General features: G+C 43.8%; 1 protein-coding gene across 1 annotated transcript in view; it reads left to right on the top strand.

Moving 5' to 3' along the window:
- The window catches only part of LOC134884130 (partitioning defective 3 homolog), a 278,180-nt gene that overhangs the window by 65,958 nt on the left and 190,632 nt on the right, over window positions 1-21,590 (top strand). The window contains 1 exon segment of the mRNA XM_063912802.1: window positions 20,137-20,311. Within this exon segment, the coding sequence (XP_063768872.1) occupies window positions 20,137-20,311 (175 nt within the window).

Raw genomic sequence — 21,590 nt, 5'->3', positions numbered from 1 at the left:
ACCTGACATGAACTCAAATGCTGCATTTCTTATTACTTTCTGTTACCTATTTTTAAATATTTTTTGAGGCAACTAGTGCCCCTACTATAGTGCAGTTCAGAAACGGGGAGACAGAGGTGAAGACGCGCGGCAAAGGGTCTCAGGCCGGATTCGAACCTGGGTCCACCGCATGGGGCCCAAACCCCTGCACATGGCCGCCCGCTCCACCCACCGAGCTACACGACAGCCCTGTTACCTATTTTTGGTAAAAAGATATATTTCTCTACATGGCTACAGTAACAATAGATCTTTTTAATTCTTTGGTCCCTTCCATTTCATTAGGAATGGCCAGTGTTGGGTTACACCGCTTGGGTTCACATTGCTACTTCCATGTACACACACATACACACTTTCTCTTTCTCCAGCCCTCTAGCTCCATCTCATTTTCCTCTAATTGATGGATTCCGTCTCTCACCCCTCATCCAGCCTCTCTGGCAGCTTTTAAGGTGCTTTTAATGGGAGCTCAGAGGACAGCGCCATCTTTCTCTCCCTCTTCTCCTTCAAACTAGCAGCCTTCAATGGGTCTCTTGAAGACCATTTTGTGTGTGTGTGTGTGTGTGTAAGTGTTTGTGTGTGTGTGTGTGTGTGTGTGTGTGTGTGTGTGTGTAAGTGTTTGTGTGTGTGTGTGTGTGTGTGTGTGTGTGTGTGTGTGTGTGTGTGTGTGTGTGTGTGTGTGAAGGGAGAGAGACACAGAAAGGACCAGCTGTGAAGTGTGCTAATAGGCTCGCCCAGCCCAATGTCGCCGTCTCGCACGGCCACGGCTTCCATCTCCTACCCGCCACCCTCGCGCCCGATGGGAACTCAAGCAGCCTCCTCAAAGAGAAAAAACACTCTGGCATTGTTAGCTGTAGAAAGACAGAAACATGAGGAGGCAGAGACAAAGAAAGGGCAGTGGAGAGGAAGAAAGGCTCCCTGTACACAGGGTAATAGAACTGTTCCATTGCTCCTGTCTATACGAGTTTGCTGGATTACATTCAAAACTGCCATTCAAACACTCCTTTGCATTGAAATTAAATTGCCACCATGACACTCATAGCATTCTTTTAATGTGTCCATCCTTTTGTGAACCTTGCCCATATATTGATGATCAGTCATATTTGATCAGTATGTTAGTGTTCAAGATTATACCTTTTCTTCCTATATCAACATGAGCATTTGCATGACTGTGGTTGGGATGTAGATGATCGTCTCTCTGGTGCTTTGAGATCTTGAATAGAATGCCACAAAAGCAGCAACATCAAAGTTCAAAGGGAAAGTTAAATAGGAGATGGAAGCTTTTTCTTCCATGAAACCTAGTTTTTCAATTGCCTGTTTGCTGCGCCTTTTGTCTATCACCACCACTTAATTGTGTAAAGTGTGTGATGCTTTGTTTGGAAAGCCCTGCTGATCAAAACAGGCAGAAGCAGTAGAGATGAAGGGATGCAGGTGGGGAGCAAAGAGAGGGGTTATCAAACACTTTCCTCTCTTTTCTCTCCCCCCTGTTTTTCTCACTCCCTCCCAAACATCACCAACGTACACACAATCAAGCTGTTTCTGAATGTCCACGTGTTGGCCTGCCTGTGCACGACTCAGTGAGCATAATGTCTCATTTCAATCATGCTCACTTCAGTAACTGCATCAACATTAATGCAGAACATACAATATATAACCAAAGCAGTAATTCATTAAATCAAACCTTTATTCATTAATTGATCACACATTGTTCATGATGAAATGGCATTAACTTGCAAGCACTCTAGTTTACAATTAGCAATATACTGGATATATTCTAATAGCCATTAATTCTTTGCTTAGAGAAAACACGTAATAAACTCTCAGATTGACTCCTCCATCACTCTGCCTTTCTCCACTCACTGTCCAGGCTGTCTTCGTCCCCTCCTCCCATGACAGCCCCTTCCCTCCACCACCACTCAATATTACAGCACTAATACTGCCACTTCATCTGCAAATATTTGAGTCTGCTGTCAAATCCCTAATCACACCGATCAATCTCACACATATTACCGGTAAACGATAGAACCTTGGACAAGCACATTGATTTTGACATTTTTTCTAGAATTATCCCATCCCCTAGGATATATCTAATCAAAGCTTTTTTTTAGCATAGGGTAAATACTCTCTTCATACTCTCAGGGTGACAAGGGAAGCTTTCCACATGAAGCCTTTAGAGGTGGGTTGCACCCAATAATGACTAGCGACGCTTTCCTCACCTTGCATGGATTCCTTGCTGCACTTAAAGCCTTGTTTTTGCTCTTCTCACACATAAATGCAGTTAGAATGCAAACAATTCAGACCACCCTCTAATGGCGCCTGAAAGAGCACCAAAATAACAAGCCCGAAAGGGTTGAGGGTGGAAAACAAGAAAAAGACTGTTGCCTGCATATCATCAGGCTAATTAGGCAGCGCCAGACATTCTGAATGCATAGCTAATGAGCGCCTTCTCCATCTCTACCGGGATCACCCGGCACGTCTAATGGTCACATAAATTCTCATTTATAGGTCATAATCTGTCATTTATGTACATGGGCTCCCCCAATTAGAGGCTTGGGCCCTTCAGACTGATGCCTCTCTGGGGGATTCACAGCTCTGGTACCCTGGCACTCACAGAGCCCCATTAGTGACAAACCCTGACCTGGCGTGCAAGCTGACTCTCGAGGGCTGTGGATAACTTGGCTCATAAAGGACGCTGGTACAGGGAAATGGTTCCAGGTGCTTGCTGTGAGTGTCCTGTGTATCTGTTTCCATGTCTGTCGCCTGAAATGGTAAGGGACTGGCAGGAAACTAGCATTAAACCTAAATCAACGGGGAAGGGACAGTAGGAACTTGTTCTGGTTATCCTTCTTGTGCTACCCTTTACTTGGACAACTACAGGGATACAAAAAGAGAGAAGTGAACTCGGAGTGAACCACTCACAACAATGCCCTTTGCATGCACTGATAAGGAGAGCTTGCAACACATTAGAATATTCCCCAGTTTATTAGCAAATTGCATATGAGTCATAATTGGTTCTCAATCTGCCTACATGCAATGATAGTTTGACCACAAACAGCAGCCCCCCCCCCCCCCCCGTAGATTAGCTGTTGTAGCATCACTCTGATACTATTGCTTCACACTGGAACTCTCTGCAAAGACATACAGACAAAAAAAAGGCTACAGTGAGTCATGTTGTGAGACAGAACTAAAGTTAGCTTTAATAGAAAAATAAGACCTAGGCAAGAAGGGAATGTTGCATTGCCCAAACTGTGTTGACCCAAAGACGACCCTGGCTAGTTAGCCCCTGTTGACCCATTCCACATAAAGTAGGCGCAACTGCTGTTGCTTTTCTAGGAAGTTGTTTCGGATGCTTCAGAATACTCTGGAGACTCCTCTATTCTTCACAGTATGTCATCACAGTTGCATTTTCAGTTTCTCCTGCTTTTTTTCTCCCTCCTACTCATCCTCCCTCTTCATCTTGTCTAACTATGGTTCTTAGAAAAAGATTTCAGAGAGACCTCAAAGCGCTGTTTTATTGAACAGGAAAGCAGGAGGGCATCCAACTCCTGTCATTTCTGTCAAATGGTCAGTGCACTTGGTTTACACTGGAATGAAAGCATGTCTGATATCAACACAGAAAATAGAAGAAGGATAGGAAAAGATGGACAGGCAACCGGCTTTTAACCCTGGCTTTTTATTCAGTTTAACAGTCTTAGCTGTCTGATGTAATCACAGATTTACATTAAAAGAGCAACATTTCACAGTTTATTGCCAGTGTTTCATAGATCCATCACTCACAGGAAGGATGCTATGTGAGCACAATGGTACACAGTTGTAATTGTGGGTCAGCCAGCTGGGTTGCAACCCAAGCCTTACTAGTTGAGCCAGAAAGCCAGTACAGGTCGGAGTCAGTGTGTGGGCGTTCAGTAATTTACTTCTTGTTAAGCACTCTCTGGAGGGGTTTCTCTTGGGTTGTGTTACCAGACAAGAATAAGAGGAGACGGTTGTGTTGTGGTTCTCCTCTGGATCTGTGGGAAAAAACTCAAAGAGCACATTATTCTATGCTTCTCTAGGATGCAAGCCAAACATTCTGTAGTCACTTACTTGAAAGGCAGAGGTCTGTATTCCTTGATCTGTCAATCTTTATTGGATTAAAAGGCCAACATAGCAGGAGATGGGTAAAGCAAGTGGGTAAACAGCATAGAAATACAAGTGGTCTTGAAGTGGCATAGTTCAAAAACAGAGTAAAAGCAGGGCGGATAAGACTTTTCTTATCCTCTGTCATTAACCGACAAAACAAACCTGGTGTTTTGTTTTTTTTGTTGCTATTACCGTACCACTTGTCAGCAGTGTGTTTATTACTCAGTGCACTGAAAGAGTCATTGAGGCTTGAATGTGACCCTGACTCTGCTATTATATTCTTGTTGACATTCATTCCTCAGATGATACTGGAGTCTCCACTGGTTAGTGGTTAGCTCTGAATAATGTATATTAAGTAATGAGCTGCCCAAATGGATGAGTGTGCAGTCAGTTAGGCCATGCATAAAGCAATCAATTATTCGATCAATAGCCCTCATTAGTCCATCATATAGTTAAGCTGTATATATGGGCCTTTGGTTGAAATGAATAATTTACAGCCCACAAAGGGAAATGGGAAGGCTGGCCCAGTTTAGCGCTGTCACATGTCTCATGTTGCCATCTTGTAAGTAAAAAAGAGAACCCTGACATTTATCATGCTACTCTATGCACTGGACATATAGATATAATATACTATCTGACTATCGTCTCTCATCCTGTAAGCATGAATCAGGAAACTGGGAGACTTTTGGCACAAGATAGCAACTTTCATTGAAATGAAACTATTCTTATGAACCAAGGGGTTTAGGGATAGAGGATTAAGCCCCGTTCAGATCTGCGTTATTGGATTTTCTCAATAAGTGTTTGAAATATGAAACTTCCCTTGACTTAAAGCAAAGTTTCTTTAAGACGTGTCTATGTGGCGGTACCTAAGAACCTGTATTTTCTAGGGGGTAGCTATCACCTTTCATGTGATCAATCCGAACGAGAAATTGCACGATAAAGGCCAGAATGCTTTTTGCTTCACAATGGAATGCGCTTGAGGTAAAGACCTTTGCCGCACATGTGAAAATGCGCCTTGTCTTCAAAGCCCTCCACAAAGAGTCGTGCTGCGCAGCCTACTGTAATATTTCCGGGGCACATTTTCAGATCTTGGTCGGCGGTCGTGATTCAGACCAGCGGCGGTTTGTCTTTGTTTGCGTGCTAATGACTCGCGCCTGACACAACCTCGCTGAAGGGGGCAATGCTGGGAACCTGAGCCAAACCGAAACCGCTGGCGCCAGTCCCACATAGCGATAATCTGGTTTGGGCGGAGCCTTGGGTGATCAGAGTACAATGCCGCCTTTCCTGATGGTTCCCATGGGACCCTTAAAGTGTAGAAAGAAATCACGAAAACAGCATGCAAGACCACTAAACCTCCACTTTGTATTCATTTCTGTGTAACTTTATCCACCTTATTGCTAACACCCAAAGATTCAACCAAGTTTAAATATAGGAAGGAAATAACCCTGTATTTGCCTTACTCTCGATTTCCACTCACCATTATCAGCAACCACTGTCACTGCACAACCACTGCTATTCCAATCATTAGGCTAACCCACGGTAGCCTCAATTCCCAGCCCAGTGTCTTAAATCCCCTTCCTGCTATAAGTGGCCATGTTTCCTTCTTCTAATTGCATCCAGCCGTTTGGAATCAGACTTGAATGGTTCTTTAGGTGTTAATTGGGTTGAAGGACTGCTAACAGGAGACAAACAGGAGAAAAGTGAATTAGGACGGTGCATGTGGCCCATAAATAGCACAGTGCAGCCTGGGTGCTGTCATGCCTTCTTTAGAGGGGTTCTGGCTTATGTTCTTCCATTAGGTGGCCCTGGAGAAAAGACATTCACATGCACGTACATCATGAATTACACACACGTTTTGGTGTTTAGCTTGATCTTCTTTTAAAGTCCAAATAAAAGTCAATCTCCTTACTCAACAGGAAAATGTGTACAGGGGACAGTTGGACATCTTTACTCATCTTCCACACAAAGCTCCCTCTTAGGAAAGGAAAATGTCATCCCTTTGCCATAGGCTCACTCACCCATGGCCTTCATATTCACTTCCTTCCCTAGGCACACAATTAATTCATAAAGTCTTCTATAAAACATCAGTTAGGGGTGGAAACATGGTCACACAACTGATGGAATGCTCACATTTGGCCACATCTGCTTATATCTGCCTATGGTGAAATAAAGATGTCCAGATCTTCTCTGACCTCTTTAGATACAGAGCCATGGAAATAATTCCGCTTAAACAGCCTGCCCCAGATGACTGTGAGATGACTGTGACATTTTGGGCATGTTGTTAGATGTCTGTGAGAAGGCCGTACTATGGATAACATCTGGGCAGTGATTGCCACAGCTGGGGCTGAAATAACAACTTTGCCAAAGATCATGGTGTCCAAATATGACATTATATTGGTTCCTCTTCAAAAACCATCCCACAAACATCCATCTAAAGAGTGCGCCTGTTAAGAGCTCAGTGTCTGAAATACCAGCACGAAAACTGACCAGAAACAAACCTTAGCCTTGTCAGTGTCTGTAGCTTTCCTTTAACATCATTCAAACATATTTCTTTCCGAAGTCGTGCTCTCTGTAGCTTCAGTGTAGAATGGACAGGTTTCACATGCACTTACAATGTGTCAGGAATCTCTCCCCCAACAAGTGTCAGAAGCTGCTGTTTTCCTGCTGAGAAATCTGCTCATTCTGTTCCTTGAAAGCTGCGGCTTACACATCTTCTGAAGGGGGAGATTACGCTCTAGGGAGGCTTTTTGTGGCACCTCAAGACACTACTGGGTTTCCTGTCTGCCAAGGCCTTTTTGTCTGCGCAGATCAGCTGTCCACCTGCTAGAAGAGCTGACATTTTGGCTCCTGTCGCATGCCCCACTTTCCAAAGGAGCCTTTGAGAATGAGGGGATTTGCAGCTGTGTACAGCAGAAGGCAAGCTAGATCTCCAGCTGGTGTTGGCATGGGGGTGGTACAGGGCATGCTACTGTTGCACTGGCCAGAAACACTTACCTCTGTGTTGTGCAGGGTTGGAGTGTGAAGGAACATTTCCGCGTCAAGCGCTCCGTATGTCTTTTTTAGGTTTTCTTTCACACCTGCCCCAAATGCTCAATTTCCACATGAGCACTGTCCCATCACTTCCTGAATCCCAAATTTCAAGAGTCTCACCACCCTAACACAGCCCTCACTTCATAAGTAAAGGGAATGACGCCGACAGACACTATCTCACACTTCTCATCACTTCCTCACACTCCTTCCTCATTTACATTATTGGACTTCATTGCAGAAGTTGATTTACATCTCTATATTTAGATGATGAACTTTGCCGGGACTGGATGCTACAAAAAAAGGTCAACCCCCTTGAGACTGGCCAATTGATCTACATGATTTGTGCAAAGAGATATTGAGATGATATGTGAACTGGGATTTGAAGCAGGACCAGTGAAGGTTGAGTTTTGAATAAGAAAGAAGAATGAAGATGAGTAGGAGAGAACAGAGATTTGCGCAAGTGAAGGGCGTTTTTATATTCTTTATTTTATATGATGATTTTGAGAAGAAATAGACACATACAGCTATAAATATGTGAGGCAGTACAACTCAGCAGACAGGGAAAAAACTGGACTGGAGTGAGGTGCAGAGCCACCCCCCCAAACCCTGACTGCGGCTGACAGCATGATCCAGCAGCTGATTTATATTCATCCCACCTTGTGCGCGCCGGCACGAAGCTCTCTGCCATCTTGTGAAGTGCAGGTCTTTATTTTACATCTCCATCTAGCTGTCTTTATCTCCCTCGTCTTCTCGCGTCTGGAAATCTCTTTGGTGTTCAGAATAACCCTCTGCGTTCTGGGCAAGCTTTAAGCTGTTGGATGTTTTTTCTTTTTTCTTAATGCAGCAAGTTCTGCCTAACTTATGTGTTGTGTGTCAGCATACATTTAGTCTCCAGACTGCTTCTATACCAACTATTTGATAAGTTTCAGAGTCTGGGCCAAGTCTTAACAGTTAGTATCTGTGGTGACCTTACTGAGGCAGCGTCTTGTATGAATGGTGCTTCTTTAATCTGTGGTGTTGACTGAAAAATACACTAAAGCACCAATACATTATGAAAGATCTGTGTTGGGAGAACTATGCAAACACAGTGACTGTAAAGAGGATGTTAACAGGCAACCCAGGTCAAAAACAGGCCTCCAAGCGCTGCCTCATATGAGTATGCAAACTGCATGTACACACTCTGATACATAGACATCTGGCTGTCTGGAGACGGTTAGCACAGCGCTTTGATTTACAGAGAGAAAAAAAGAGGAGACAGCAGTAAACAGTCGCTGTGGTCTGCCCTACGGCCCGGAGTTGTCATCAACACTGCCAATTAAGTGTTGATTAGGGGGTGGAGCCCAATCGTCAACAGCTAACTACTCACTGCCAAGACCCCAACCCTGCTCTGTTCACCCCTAACCCACCTTCACTACACACACACACACACACACACACACACACACACACACACACACACACACACACACACACACACACACACACACACACACACACACACACACACACACACACACACACACGCCTCTCTGAAATTCTCCATCTGTCACACAACAACTGTATCTTAAGCAGGGTCTAAAACATGACACCGTAGAAATCATTCCTCTTTACTTGGTTGACTTTTTGATTGAATATAAAGCACATGCTCTGACTCTGCACCACAGTAGCTTTTAAAGAAAATACCTATTTTATTTGTAAACTAAATCTTAAGTTAACTTTCTTCAAGGCTGTGGAAATAAGCCATAGCTTCCATAAATAGTCAGATTCACTTTTTAAAAACATTACGTCAAACGGTCTTCAACGTTTGGAACTTCTCTCCACTAGTATCACGGTAGCATCAATATATATATATATATTTTTTTAATGCTTAAACCCAACATTGGATCAAGTCTTAGGTTATCTGCCTCATTCCGGCATTCTCTCACCTTTCCCAACACTTCGAAACCCCATATCTACCTCCGCCTCCTCAAATTAGTGTGCGCTCTGTCAGGCAACAGGCCTCAGATCGGCCCCCTCCGGTCTTCAACCTCCAAACCAGCTCAGCCCAGATCAGTGCTCTGCTCTGCCCCGCACAGCTTCTCAAGGTTGGGCCAAGGAGAAACTGCAGAAAGGCAGCTACTGCCATCTGTTTTATTTGGAACCTGACCTATCTCTGACCATGCAGCCAGGTTCAGGAAAAGACAGACCTACATAAATTGACCAGATTTGGACCTAGATGTTGAAACCGAAAGCAAGTTATTTCCATTTTTTGTTTTGTTTTTGTGGATTCTTAGTAGTGTTACCACTTGTGTTCACAGCTAATGGTTCTTGTAACTTCGAGTCATATTGAGGCTAACTTTGACTGGCATAGCTATGTTATTTGTTTTCAATGAGGTTGACTCTGGCACTGATGGACGTTTTAGAAAATTGCCCAATCCCACGAAACCTCAACATCAGTAATAATACCCCATATCCTCACCCTATTAGTCATCCTCTGCATATCTGACAGCCACAGAGCTTTCCTTTTTCAACATAAATATTGTTCCTCGCTCAGTTAGATCCCCAGTCATGGGAACCCTCTGCCCTCAACGCAACGTCACCCTCACTCCCCAAGGTCGTCTAGCCAAACTAACAAGTCCCCTCGCATAACTAGGCAAACTAGCCCACGGTGACATCTTCATCTATCACAGGCTTGATAAGGGGTATCTTTAATTACACCCTCCTCTCCCGTGGATCTGTATCTCTTTTCTCTCTCCTTCCTAACAGACTCCCATCCATCCATCCATTCTTAAAGATCCCTCCCAGGGAAGGCTATAGCATGTCACTGTCCCAATGCTGGGGACTCAGTAAGTCGATCCAACAGGAAATCAATAGCAGGGCCTAATGCTGAATAATTGAGGTTACGGGAGTTCAGCAGCACTCCCCAGACATACACCCCCACATCGTCTTGTAACCTCCCATTATGCACAGGGTGGGGCGCACTGTGTCCTCATGCCCCTTCTCTCACACTGAGAGTACAGATGCATTTGTTTGAGTTAGTGACCATCTTAACATTAGAGCGCTCCTTCATTGGGTGTCTTAGAGTTTTCTAGTAATTATCCGGTCATGGCATTATTAGAGTGCTCATCCGGTGGAGCTAAAAATACAGATCAACATAAACTACCGGCCTGCCTTGATAGGAGACATACTCTGGATGTGGAATCAATGCACTCGGAGAGAAATCTAAATGGCCCTGTATGCGTAAAACATTTAACAGACTTTGCATCCTCTTGCTTTTTCTGTATTCAGAACATGTAGAGTTGGTAGTATAACAGGAGAAAGTACAATTACTTGCAAGGTACCTGGAGTGTGACGTGCACTAGAGGGCACAAGCTGCCTTTCTAAAACACCAACCTCCCGTTTGAGAGAATAGCTGAGAGTTGGAACCCTATTCAAAAGGGTTTCAAGGTAGAGAACAGAGAGGGATGATGAACTAAAATATATGTTTCACCTTTGTGAGGAGGGGCTAACACATTGAAATACATTTACTCTTTGGAATGTTTGTTCAAAATGATGTGTGGAGCTATGGAGAGTAGTTTTGTCATACTTGAGGCAGCTGCATTGTCATTGTGTCTAACAGAGTGCACAGTTGTTTGTAGCAAACACAGAAACATTGACATTTGAGATGATTTTATTCTAGGCTGTTTGTGTAAAAGCCAGAAGCTGTCAGTCTTGGTTTATTTTTTACAAATAGTCTGCCGACCTGTTTGTCTCTGACTTTGAAAAGAGTCAAACCGAGAAGTAGTCACCTATGATACACTCACAAATAGACAGAAAGGACAACTAGAGCAACTCAATTCTCACTGGCTTCTTTTACACTTCAGAATAAAGTCGGAATCTACATGAAACTGACTGCAACACACAGAATACAGACTGTACTGCCATATAGGTGCAGAGCTCTGTGAAGGGATGTGCTTGGCTTCAACCCATGGCAGCCTCATGAACAGCATGGAGAGGAAGAAGCCGTAGGAAAACACACACAATATCTCAGTAGCTTGTGTCATTGTTATGAAGTCTAAAGCTACATTGTTGAATTTCAGACTCGGAATCCGCCTTTGTACAGTCCATGCTCAGATACCACAGGTTTGACTTTTTAAAACACAGACAAACCACTCACACCTCGAACAGGCCGCTTTAGTAAATATATCAAAACATCGCAACTGTTAAAGAGTCGTGATTAACACCAACATCTGTGCAAAGAGTTATGTGATTGGAAGCATCCACACATTTTACACGCAGACACACACTTGTAATTGTGTGTCGTCTGTCAGGTTGTCCCTTTTTGAGCACACTGTTAACACAATGGTTTCACTTCTCTCTCACAAAGAAAAACCTGTCTGTTCCTTTTTGGGCACAAAGCTATCGCTTTGTTGTCTTCTTGTGCCTTTCGGTGTGTTAGTGAGAGCGTGTCACTTCGCACATTGTTAGTGCCAACCCCCAACCCTACACATACACACAAGGACAAGCATCCTCTCTCCCTGCTTCTCTTCCCTTCCCTCCCCTTCGTTTTCCTCACAGGCTAAGGCCACTCAGGCCTGCAGATGGCAGATAATGACAGTGCTGTCCCCACTGGCTAGTTGTTGCTAGTGTGTGTGTGTGTGTGTGTGTGTGTGTGTGTGTGTGTGTGTGTGTGTGTGTGTGTGTGTGTGTGTGTGTGTGTGTGTGTGTGTGTGTGTGTGTGTGTGTGTGTGTGTGTGTGTGTGTGTGTGTGTGTGTGTGTGTGTGTGTGTGTGTGTGTGTGTGTGTGTGTGTGTGTGTGTGTGTGTGTGTGTGTGTGTCTTTGTGTTTTGATCAGTTCAGTGCCAAAAGTGGGGTGTTTAGCTCCACTTGGCCGTCTCCTTGTTGGCTGACTGTATGGCTTGGTCACTAGTTGACGTATTGGCTGGCTGGCTGAGCCTTTTATTGGCAGACTGTTATTCCAGTGGCTGAAGTACTAGCTAATACATTGACTGATTGGTTTGGACTGACTAGTTGACTGACTCAGTACATTGCAATTTGATATGTTACTCATGGTTTTTGCTTCATTTTCTGAGAGCTGCTAAATGACCATACAGTTTGTTTTAGGTCATTACAATGTTTTTTTCCTCACTATTAGAAATGATCTGGACTTAAATTGTTAGGCATATATTTGAGTGACACATCAGCTAAATATTTCCCATTATTCCAAGTAGATGCCCACATTTTTTAAACTCTGCACACCCAACCTGTGGTTCCAACCTCACGGCTATGTTCTCTGCTTTCTGAAAAAGCTCAATTCTGAGCCACACAACACATTAAACAACCCCCCTTTAATGAAGCGTCAAAATTATTTTGAGCTGTTATTTTAGGGTAAAATTGTTCCAAAGCTTTCCCTCAAATGTCATCATTGTATTAAAATTGGAATACACAGCATGACATCATTATAAATCAGGTGTTCCTTTCAGTCAGCTCGTTGAAGTATTTGTTTCTGCTTAACAAGTTCAAGTGCTTCTCTTTGCATGTAAAGTAGCCTGTGCAGCCATAGAGCCTCTCTTGTTGGCCATGGCCCTGGGCTATCAGGCAGCTAACCCGGGGCAATCACCGGCGATAGGGTAATGGCCACTCTGGAGGGAGACCATCACCTTTATAATTTGGCAACAGTATCTGTACCTCAAATCCAGAAAGCATATCTTAATCCCTGGTTTCATATTGGAGTTGTTTTTTGATATACAGTGTCTAAATGTTGAATTGTATGCAGGAATTGGACACACGGGTGCAGAGTGTCGTATGGCAGAAACATCTCAATCCTCCAATGCTGATTCTTCATGAATGCAACATAACATACACAATGAAATGGAAGTTAAAACCCACTCTTGAAATGAAGTATCAGTATTTGGAGGTTTGTGGTGTCATCTTTTCAAGAAAGGTCTCAGCTCACATATTTATGATAAAGGTGAGCTGCTGATGTCATCTTCTAACGAACAGACAGAGAGCCTTTCTCTAGATCATTTCACAAACACCATGACACAGATACTACTGAAGTAATCATGTCCAGCATGTATACGAAGAACTGCTTAAATATTTCTGGTTAATAATCATGTCTTGCCTGGCTGAAGTATAAAATACCTGATTTGGATCTGCGCGGACTACAGAGGGTGTATGGCCTTGTCAAGGATAAGGCCCTCCCTCTCTGTCTGCTCCGCTCCACTTTCTGCTCCTCATTCCCTCCATCTCTTTCCACCAGGGAGGACTGAAGTGTTTGAAGCTTTCTCTTTTTTCATTCGGCCCTCTTTCTCTCTGTGCTGAGGTCCCTGGATGTGGAGTTTTTAATTACTCTCTCCTGGCTTTGTGCATAACCAATGAAAGATTGAAGGGCATTTCCCTCTGAATGGCACTGTTAGAATATGGGTTTTTCTAATGCCATCGCTTTGGGAGAGGAATACTAATACACAAACTGTGACTTTTTGTGCTTTTGTGCATATCTATACAGTTTAAGTGTGCATCGATGTGTGCGTGTGTGGTCAGATAGTCATATCTATGTGTGTACTCTATGTGTTTCGGAGTGCGGCCCCTAGACAGACTGTCTGGCTGTTGTTTTGCATGTGAATCAGGGCAGGGAGGATATTATATTATAAGATTGTGTGGGGGTGAATAGAATGAAGGCTGTGGGAGCAGGTAGGTTCATTGCATCCGTTGGATCAGTTTGATTAGACGGCAACCTGAATAGCGTTGAATGCAAATCAATAGATCGTAAACAAATGGCTAGACTACACAAACTATTTTCCATACAGCCTGTGCCTGTATCCATTCAACCTTAAAAACAACATCCTCCAAAGCAACAAATAAAGCAAAACAAGCTGCAGCCTTTAATGGAACAGGTTAGTTATTATGATTACTGATAAAAATGTAGACGCGTTGATGGAACAAGATGAGCTCAGCATTATTTTACATGTCTGCGCAGTGTTAATTAGTGTCAGGTGATTGATAGTCATTTAGCCCATCGAGGTCATAAGATGCTCATCATGTCTCTTGCTTTGTTATGGACACCCACCCTAATTGCTCTCATGAATATGTCATCGTTTTTTTCCCTGCTCTCCCCCCTCTCTTTTCGCTCTAAAGTTGCAGACAGCCAAGGTCTTTTATGTGCCTTTAGAAAGTGTTATTTATTTCCCAGGGCTGAATAGAGATGAATTGACCACGAATATATGACCACGGGTTATATGGTATTAATATACAAGGCAGAACGTTGCGTGGGCGTAGTAGGATTTTTCCCCTTCTGTCAGCACTGCGTGGGTAGCTCTCACACAGGGCGCCCTAATGTGTGTGAATTCATTTCCCCCAACACAGGAGGAAAACTTCAAAGGCAGGGACGAGAACTTGGCCGAGTGGATTTGAAAGGGATGAGTCTCTAATCTGGTTTAACTTTGCTTGCTCCGTCTATTTTCTCACTGTCTCTTCGCCCATTCTTTTTTAACACCTCTTCCACCTTGTTTCTTCCTCTTCTTTCAGCAGTAAATCTACCTTGTGAGCTGCTTTGCTTCTAAAAATTGAAAGAAATGATGACTTCATATTTTAGCGAGAACAGCAGCGTAAACCAATCTCAGGACTTGTGTTTGCTTGTTTGGGGATTATATTTCTTTAAGCCTGTCATCTTCCTGCTTTGCGGCGTATAAACTACCCCACCGCCCTAGCACAACATCGCTGTTATAAACGGGAGGATGTGTTCCATGTGTCGCAGCACCTTTACGCATTACATTTGCTTTGCAGCGTGTCATCATTCCAGGTCTTGCATTCACACGCCTTCAGGGCGCTCTTCCCTTGCATCAACCCCATGTGACAGCACCTAAAATATGCATATGTTTCTGTGGCACTGCGGGGCGCCATGGGAGGGTTATTTGGAATGCTCAAGGCAGGCCAGAGTGCTCAAGACCTATTCTCTGAATATTTGATGGTTTTAATGAGCAGGAAAAAAACAGGACTAAGCACTTTGTTTCTTTGCTCGACTCAGAGTGTGTGAGAAATAATGGACGGGAGGAAAGGATGAAATATTGAAAACTCTGTGATAACTCTGGGGGGAAGGTCTCTCCATTGTGATGTCATAAAAGAGTTACAAGTAAAGGTCACATTCTATTAGAGGGAAATGAAAAGATAATGCACTGTCATTACAGTGAAGAATGTATCATATCAAGGCTGTACTGTGGATCTGTTTGCATAGCCATCAAAAACCTCACTCTCTGACGGCTGCTTAAAGGTCCCATGACTGATATATGGCGAGTGTCGAAGGGGGGATGAATGGATGGATAGATGGATAGATGGATAGATGGATGGATGGGTGGATAGATGGGTGGTGTGAGGATGAAGGATAGTAGCTCGTGGCTATTACTCAACAAGTTTAGAGTTCATGGAATTCCTGGTGGAGTGGCTTTTTCAGTACACTACTGCACCTGTAATAACTTTGCGCCCCTGGTGCCCTTGCAATAAAAGGATGATAAATGATAGGGATGGGAGGTGAGACATACATTGTTTGTGTGTGTGTGTAGTGTGTGTGTGTGTGTGTGTTCTAGCAGAGAGTGTACGCCAAAGTTACCTAAGGCAGTGCTTTACTTAACACAACTTTTTCCTCATGCCACTTACTGAAGTATTATTCCTTCCTTCGTTTATTTAAAAGCAAATATACAGCACGTAGCCTTACACGTTCTCACACAAGAATACAGAATTTTTGTTTTTGGTTTGAAAGGGAGAAGAGAAAAGATGTGACCGCCAATGAATACATTTAAATCTCGCCTCAAAGGGGTGACTTTTGTGCGGCCATACATATTCAGCGCAGGACGTAGCCTGGCGCGACTTTGGATGTGCTCTTTTTATTTGAAGGTGTGGATTGAGCGGACAGGTTTCCCGCCGGTTGACTCATGTCAGCCGTCCCTTCCACTCGGCTGTGAAAAAGCTTTTGTGGCAGATATGGATTAGCGTCAGAGCATCGCGGGGCAGGTATTACACGTCTCTGGTGGCACTGCCAGCATTGCCCCATGACTGCTAATATCCTCTGTTGTCTTGTGTCTTTTGAACGTGGCTCGCTGTACGCCTGGGACGGCTGTTTTGTACGGGTGCCAATCCTAATGCCTGGGCTTCCTGACAGATCAGAGTTTCTGGAGGTGGAGGGGGGGAATTGTAGGAGACAGAAAGAGACAGGGAGAGGTTGTCAAAACAGCTCCTCATCCCCTCCTCAGCTGCTTCCTCTCCGTCTCCTTTATACTCCACCCTTGCTGCCAAAAGCCGGGAGGAGATCAAAGGAGACCGACATGAAAGGCATCCCTGAGATTCCCCTTTTCGGTGCCCTGTCTCCCTGCTCTCTCCGTTACAGATATGGAAATGCTGAATCCCAAATACAGCCTTTACCTATAGGCTGCAGAGAATGCTCGACCTCATCTGACTTTCTCTTTTCCTTTTGCTTCTCTTCCTCTCCTCCACCTCGTCTCTGCCCGTTCATCATCATCTCTCTCCATCCTCTGCTCCTGCAGCCCTAAGGCTTCAGGTAGATAGCTGTTGATTGGCAGCTGCTGTGACAGTCAGTGGAACCGGCTGAGAGTGGATGAGTGTCAGCCTTGCTCCAGGGGCTTAAGGCAGCAGCGATGTTGTAGCTCCCTGCTGGAAGGAGAAAGAGGCCCATGAAATAAGACTCAGTCACTTCTTCTCTTTTCCTCGCTTCTCTCAACTCAAGCAGGTAGAAGCTAAATAGGTTTTTCAAATTGCTCCAGAGTTTATCCTGAGACTGGAAACTGGAACATTTCTTCATCTCAAATCCCGTCTTTTGCTTTCATTCTCTCATTCCTCTTTTCCTACCTTTGGATAAGATATAACTGTGTGTTTTATTCTAGGTTGTAGCATCGTGTTATGCGGGACTCTTTTTAAAATTCTCTCACTCCCCTCCTCTTCCTCTGCTCGGACTCCTAAGCGTCAGCCGTTACGCCACTTGACAATTAGACATGCCGTTCCCATTTTTACATTGCGAAAAACTTTTTCCTCTTTTTGAAAAACTTCCGAATACTCCCCGACACCCGCTGCACAGTAGCCCTGGGGAGGAAAGTCTAAGCATAAGAATGTTTAAACATAAAATCATCTCAGTTCTAAAGTGACTGTGACCAATTCCCAGACGGCGGAAAGCGATTGTGAAATGGTTTTCGTGGTGTTGCAGCTTGAGCTCTGTCCTGTCAACAGCAACAATTGCATCAGTTTTCTCTCCGGCCAAGAGTGCCCCCTTCTCCACAGCACAAAGGACATGAAGACGAAGGAAAGACTTCTTGGCGTACTTCAAAAAATCTGGCAGACCATAACATACCTTAGATATTCTGCAGAAGTTTATTGATCATAAGTGAGAGACAAGGTCTATGTTCTTTCCAACTCCCTCTTCCATCCCTGGGTGCATGTTAACACAAACAGCTGGCTTCAAGCAGAGCTGGAGATCAGTGTCCTAACTGGACTTGGTAGATAAGCAGAAAGTCGTTTGGAATCCCAAAACTCAGAAACTTTTAAAATGTAGTTGAAAAATTGTACTCATGGTTGACTTGTGCTAATATGATATGCATCAGTGCTAAAGATTTGATTTAAAAATGATTGGATTAATGCAACACGGTGCCTGCTGCCCATATCTCCCTAGATAATAGTTCAAATTAGCATGCACAACTTTTTAAATTAAATTGTACCATACTATTTTGTTGAAGACTTTCCTTAGGGATTCATTGAACCCGCATGTCAGGTAAACGTTAGGGGAACAGATCAAGAACAGGCACAACATGATGCAGTACCACCTAAAAGGAGAAATCAGCTTTTCGAAAAAGTGGGAACATTCTTCTTCTCTCTCTGAGTTTAGGGGACAGCCACGCACTTTGAAGAGCGCATAAATATTGGATGCGGGATAAATGCAGACCCATTTGATTGTGAAATAGAGGGTGTGTGAATGAGTTTAGCTGTACATGTCAGATACCCACAGAGTGCTCGGGAGAGTCTGGTGAAAGGATCCAAGGCATAGCGAAGTGGACCTAATTAGAGGGATTTGGAATGTATTTAAAAATGAATCACACTTCGCTGCGACACCAACAACAGTATTCTCCACTTCTCTAAATGGGCAGCTGGCAGGCAGGGGGCTTGTCAGGTTGCTAAATACTCCCAGCAACATATGAATGGGAGGCCTGATTACTTTGTCACTAATGATTCATTGGCTGGCACATGCATTCGGGTAGCGTAAATACCTCTGGGGACAACCCTTCACTCTCGTCTCTGTTCACAGCCGCCTTCTCATCTTCAAATAGCTGTTCCTTTAATCCTTATCACAAAAAATGTTAGCGAAAACATTATTTCATCCTTCAAATGCATACAAACATTCTTCACCTCCTGGAATTAGTTTTGACATCTTGTTAGATATCAAAATATAAGATGGGAATAAGACAGATTACCCAATATAAGTATAAATCAAAGAGTCTTTAATGCCTTAAGATGTGAATTTAGACATTTGCCAACAAGCAAACCTTCAGCAAATTACCTCTTCAGCTGTCTGATTTCTAATATTAAGGCCTTCTCATTTTGTAGCAGCAGATCTCTTTTCTCTCTGACTGCCTCTCTGAGCAAATTTGCGACAAACCCTTACAACCTGAGGAATGTCATTTCAAGATCGGAATGGAACAGGATTAGAGTGAAATTGGAGAAGCCTTCAGTGATAAAGTACGTCTTGGAAACAACACTAAGATCCCAGGAAACATCTTTAAGAAAAACAATTCAGTCTGCTTTAATTGTGCAAAGCCAGCAGGAGAGATGTCGCCGTGAATTACGGCAACAGTAAACCACACGGGCATCCTCACAGGAAGGCATAAATTCAGACGCTTATACACCAACACATACACACTGTACGCATCATCCTCTGCATATGAATTAAATCAAATAGAGGAGCAGGGGCTTCTAAACTTGTTTGTATGCAGATTTTGCTGCGTCTGGGTGATGAAAACAGCAAATACATGGAAAAACACTTGTGCTATTTTTATCTTCAGACAAATACCATGCGGGATATACGAAAGCTGTTTGCTCCCAGCGGCGACTAATGCTTTCTTTGTTGGGATCTCTCTCCACATCCATGGCCTTTCATTACACAGATTTGCAGGTAGCACAAAAACACAAAAAGGGAAGCCATCTCCAGTCTGTAGTATACATACTATTGTTCTGCATAGCATGTTGTGTATCAGGTTGCTGCTGTATGATCGCTCTAGATAGAATAAGAGGTTAATCTTCCTGTGAGAGGTTTAGTAACAGGTTGTGCTGGCAATGAAAACCACTTGGCACTTTATGGTTTCACTGCTCCCCCCCCCCCCCACACACCCCCTTTCTCTCCGTATGTCACAGTCCAGGTGCATAAGATTAAGCCTTGACTCACATGTAGTCAATCAGCAATGTCTGATCTACCTTTCTTTATCCCACTGAAAGAGGAAACAGAGTACTGTTTCTCACACAACCCTAATCCAAGCTGCTGTCTCTCCCTTGCTGTCTTGTTAAGTGGGGGAGTTAGCTGTGGGGATGAGCCGTGTGTGTTAGACTCTGTTAATAACGGGATGCAGTGGGGAGTTCTCCCTATCTGGCCCGGTGAAACGTGGCAACGTATCACCTTTGTGGGAATGGAGCAGCTGCTCGCTTTGGGAGCCAAACCTGGCAACCCGGAACACACGGTGCTACATGACTGCAGATGCTGCGAGATTAGACTTTAGAGAAAGAGAGAGTTGCTACACGACTTACACCATGATAGAGTGATTAGGGCTGGGGCTGGTTACGTGAATGTGAAATTACTAAACCTTCACTCATGTACAGTGCATGTGCAACCATTCATATGGACACATACCTCATGTACAAACCCATATTTACAGCTAATGAAGACTGATAACATTTGTGTGTCTCTATTTAAATATTAACAAGCAAACATGTCTTTTCCTCTTTGTCCAGCTGGTAGCAGTATATGACGAGCAGGATCCTCACAATGGAGGTGATGGTACGAGTGCCAGCTCCACCGGTACGCAGAGTCCCGAACCCTTCGTCAGTGACATGAGTTCGGCATCGGGCTTTCAGCCCTACCAGACCAACAGTGAGATCGAGGTCACCCCGTCCGCTCTGCGATCCAGTAAGTCCCCTAAAAATATCAATGTCACGTACAAGGATATTAACTTAGCTTTATAACCTGGTAAATAAGCCAGAAAATGATTAATGAATGCCACCAGCAGGTATTCAATATAGAAAGCTCGAAAGCTAAGTGACATGTTTATGAAACTTGGGAGAAGCTAGATCAAAGCATCACATTTGATTAGATTAAGAGTCATGGGACTTTTGTTATTGAGCTTTGGATTGCTTGTTTTCGGACATGGGGATCTGAGAGCAGCACTAAAATGGAACAAAGTTAACTTTACTACACACTGGCAAACGTCATTTTTACTTTTACGTGGAGTCAAGTGTCTGTCAAAACTGCCCAGTGTGTCCGGAGAATGGCAGTGCACTCACTTGGATAGACAGGTAGATGCCGACACAACGGAAGGAATTGAGACACTGTGGATACTTAGTCATGCATGAGCAAAAGCACACATGCCAGAGCAAGGTGGACATTCACACACTCACAGACACACACAAAGCCAGATAAATGGCACACAAGTCAGTGACTCAGATGTTGCTCATGTCCACATATTCACGTCCCATGAAGTGGAACGAGTGAGCTGATGCCGACCTGTCTTAAACTTCAAAGCACATCTAAGACACTCAAACCAGAAGTCTCATATGGAAAACACACACACACACACACACACACACACACACACACACACACACACACACACACACACACACACACACACACACACACACACACACACACACACACACACACACACACAAATGTAAATGAAGAGAAGACTTATGCTGCCCTGCCATAAGCTTCTCTCAACTTGCCTGTTAGACTGTGGAGATTTATGGAAATTGTTCATGACAATGGGGCAATCTGAAAGTCAACCAGTTGCTCAGTGTGAGAGACAGTTTGGTTTGATGCTATCTGACCTGCTGTCTGCTGCCTTAAAAAAAAACCTACATTTGAGGAATCGACTTGGTTTCCTGAGAGATATGCACGTGTCTTTCATCTGTCACACAGACAAATATTCTGCAGAGCTGAATCATTTCTAAAGTGCCTTTCACACATGCACTGCAACCGTAAAATGTGTCAGAACAGCAACATCCAAATCAATCAGTCCAGATTTCAAATGGACTTCACTGTGCCAGCTCCTTGTAGAAAGTCTGCGTAATGTTCAATTGACCCCATTTATGAAGATAAAAGATCACACCTTTGCAATGAAACCGCAGGGTTCAGCAGAAGGGCATTTATACACAAAGGGTGACGAAAACCCAACTGGAGATATGAC

Source organism: Eleginops maclovinus, chromosome 21, assembly GCF_036324505.1.
Source record: "Eleginops maclovinus isolate JMC-PN-2008 ecotype Puerto Natales chromosome 21, JC_Emac_rtc_rv5, whole genome shotgun sequence".
NCBI classification, from domain to species: domain Eukaryota; kingdom Metazoa; phylum Chordata; class Actinopteri; order Perciformes; family Eleginopidae; genus Eleginops; species Eleginops maclovinus.
This window is presented reverse-complemented; position numbering and strand designations above follow the sequence as displayed.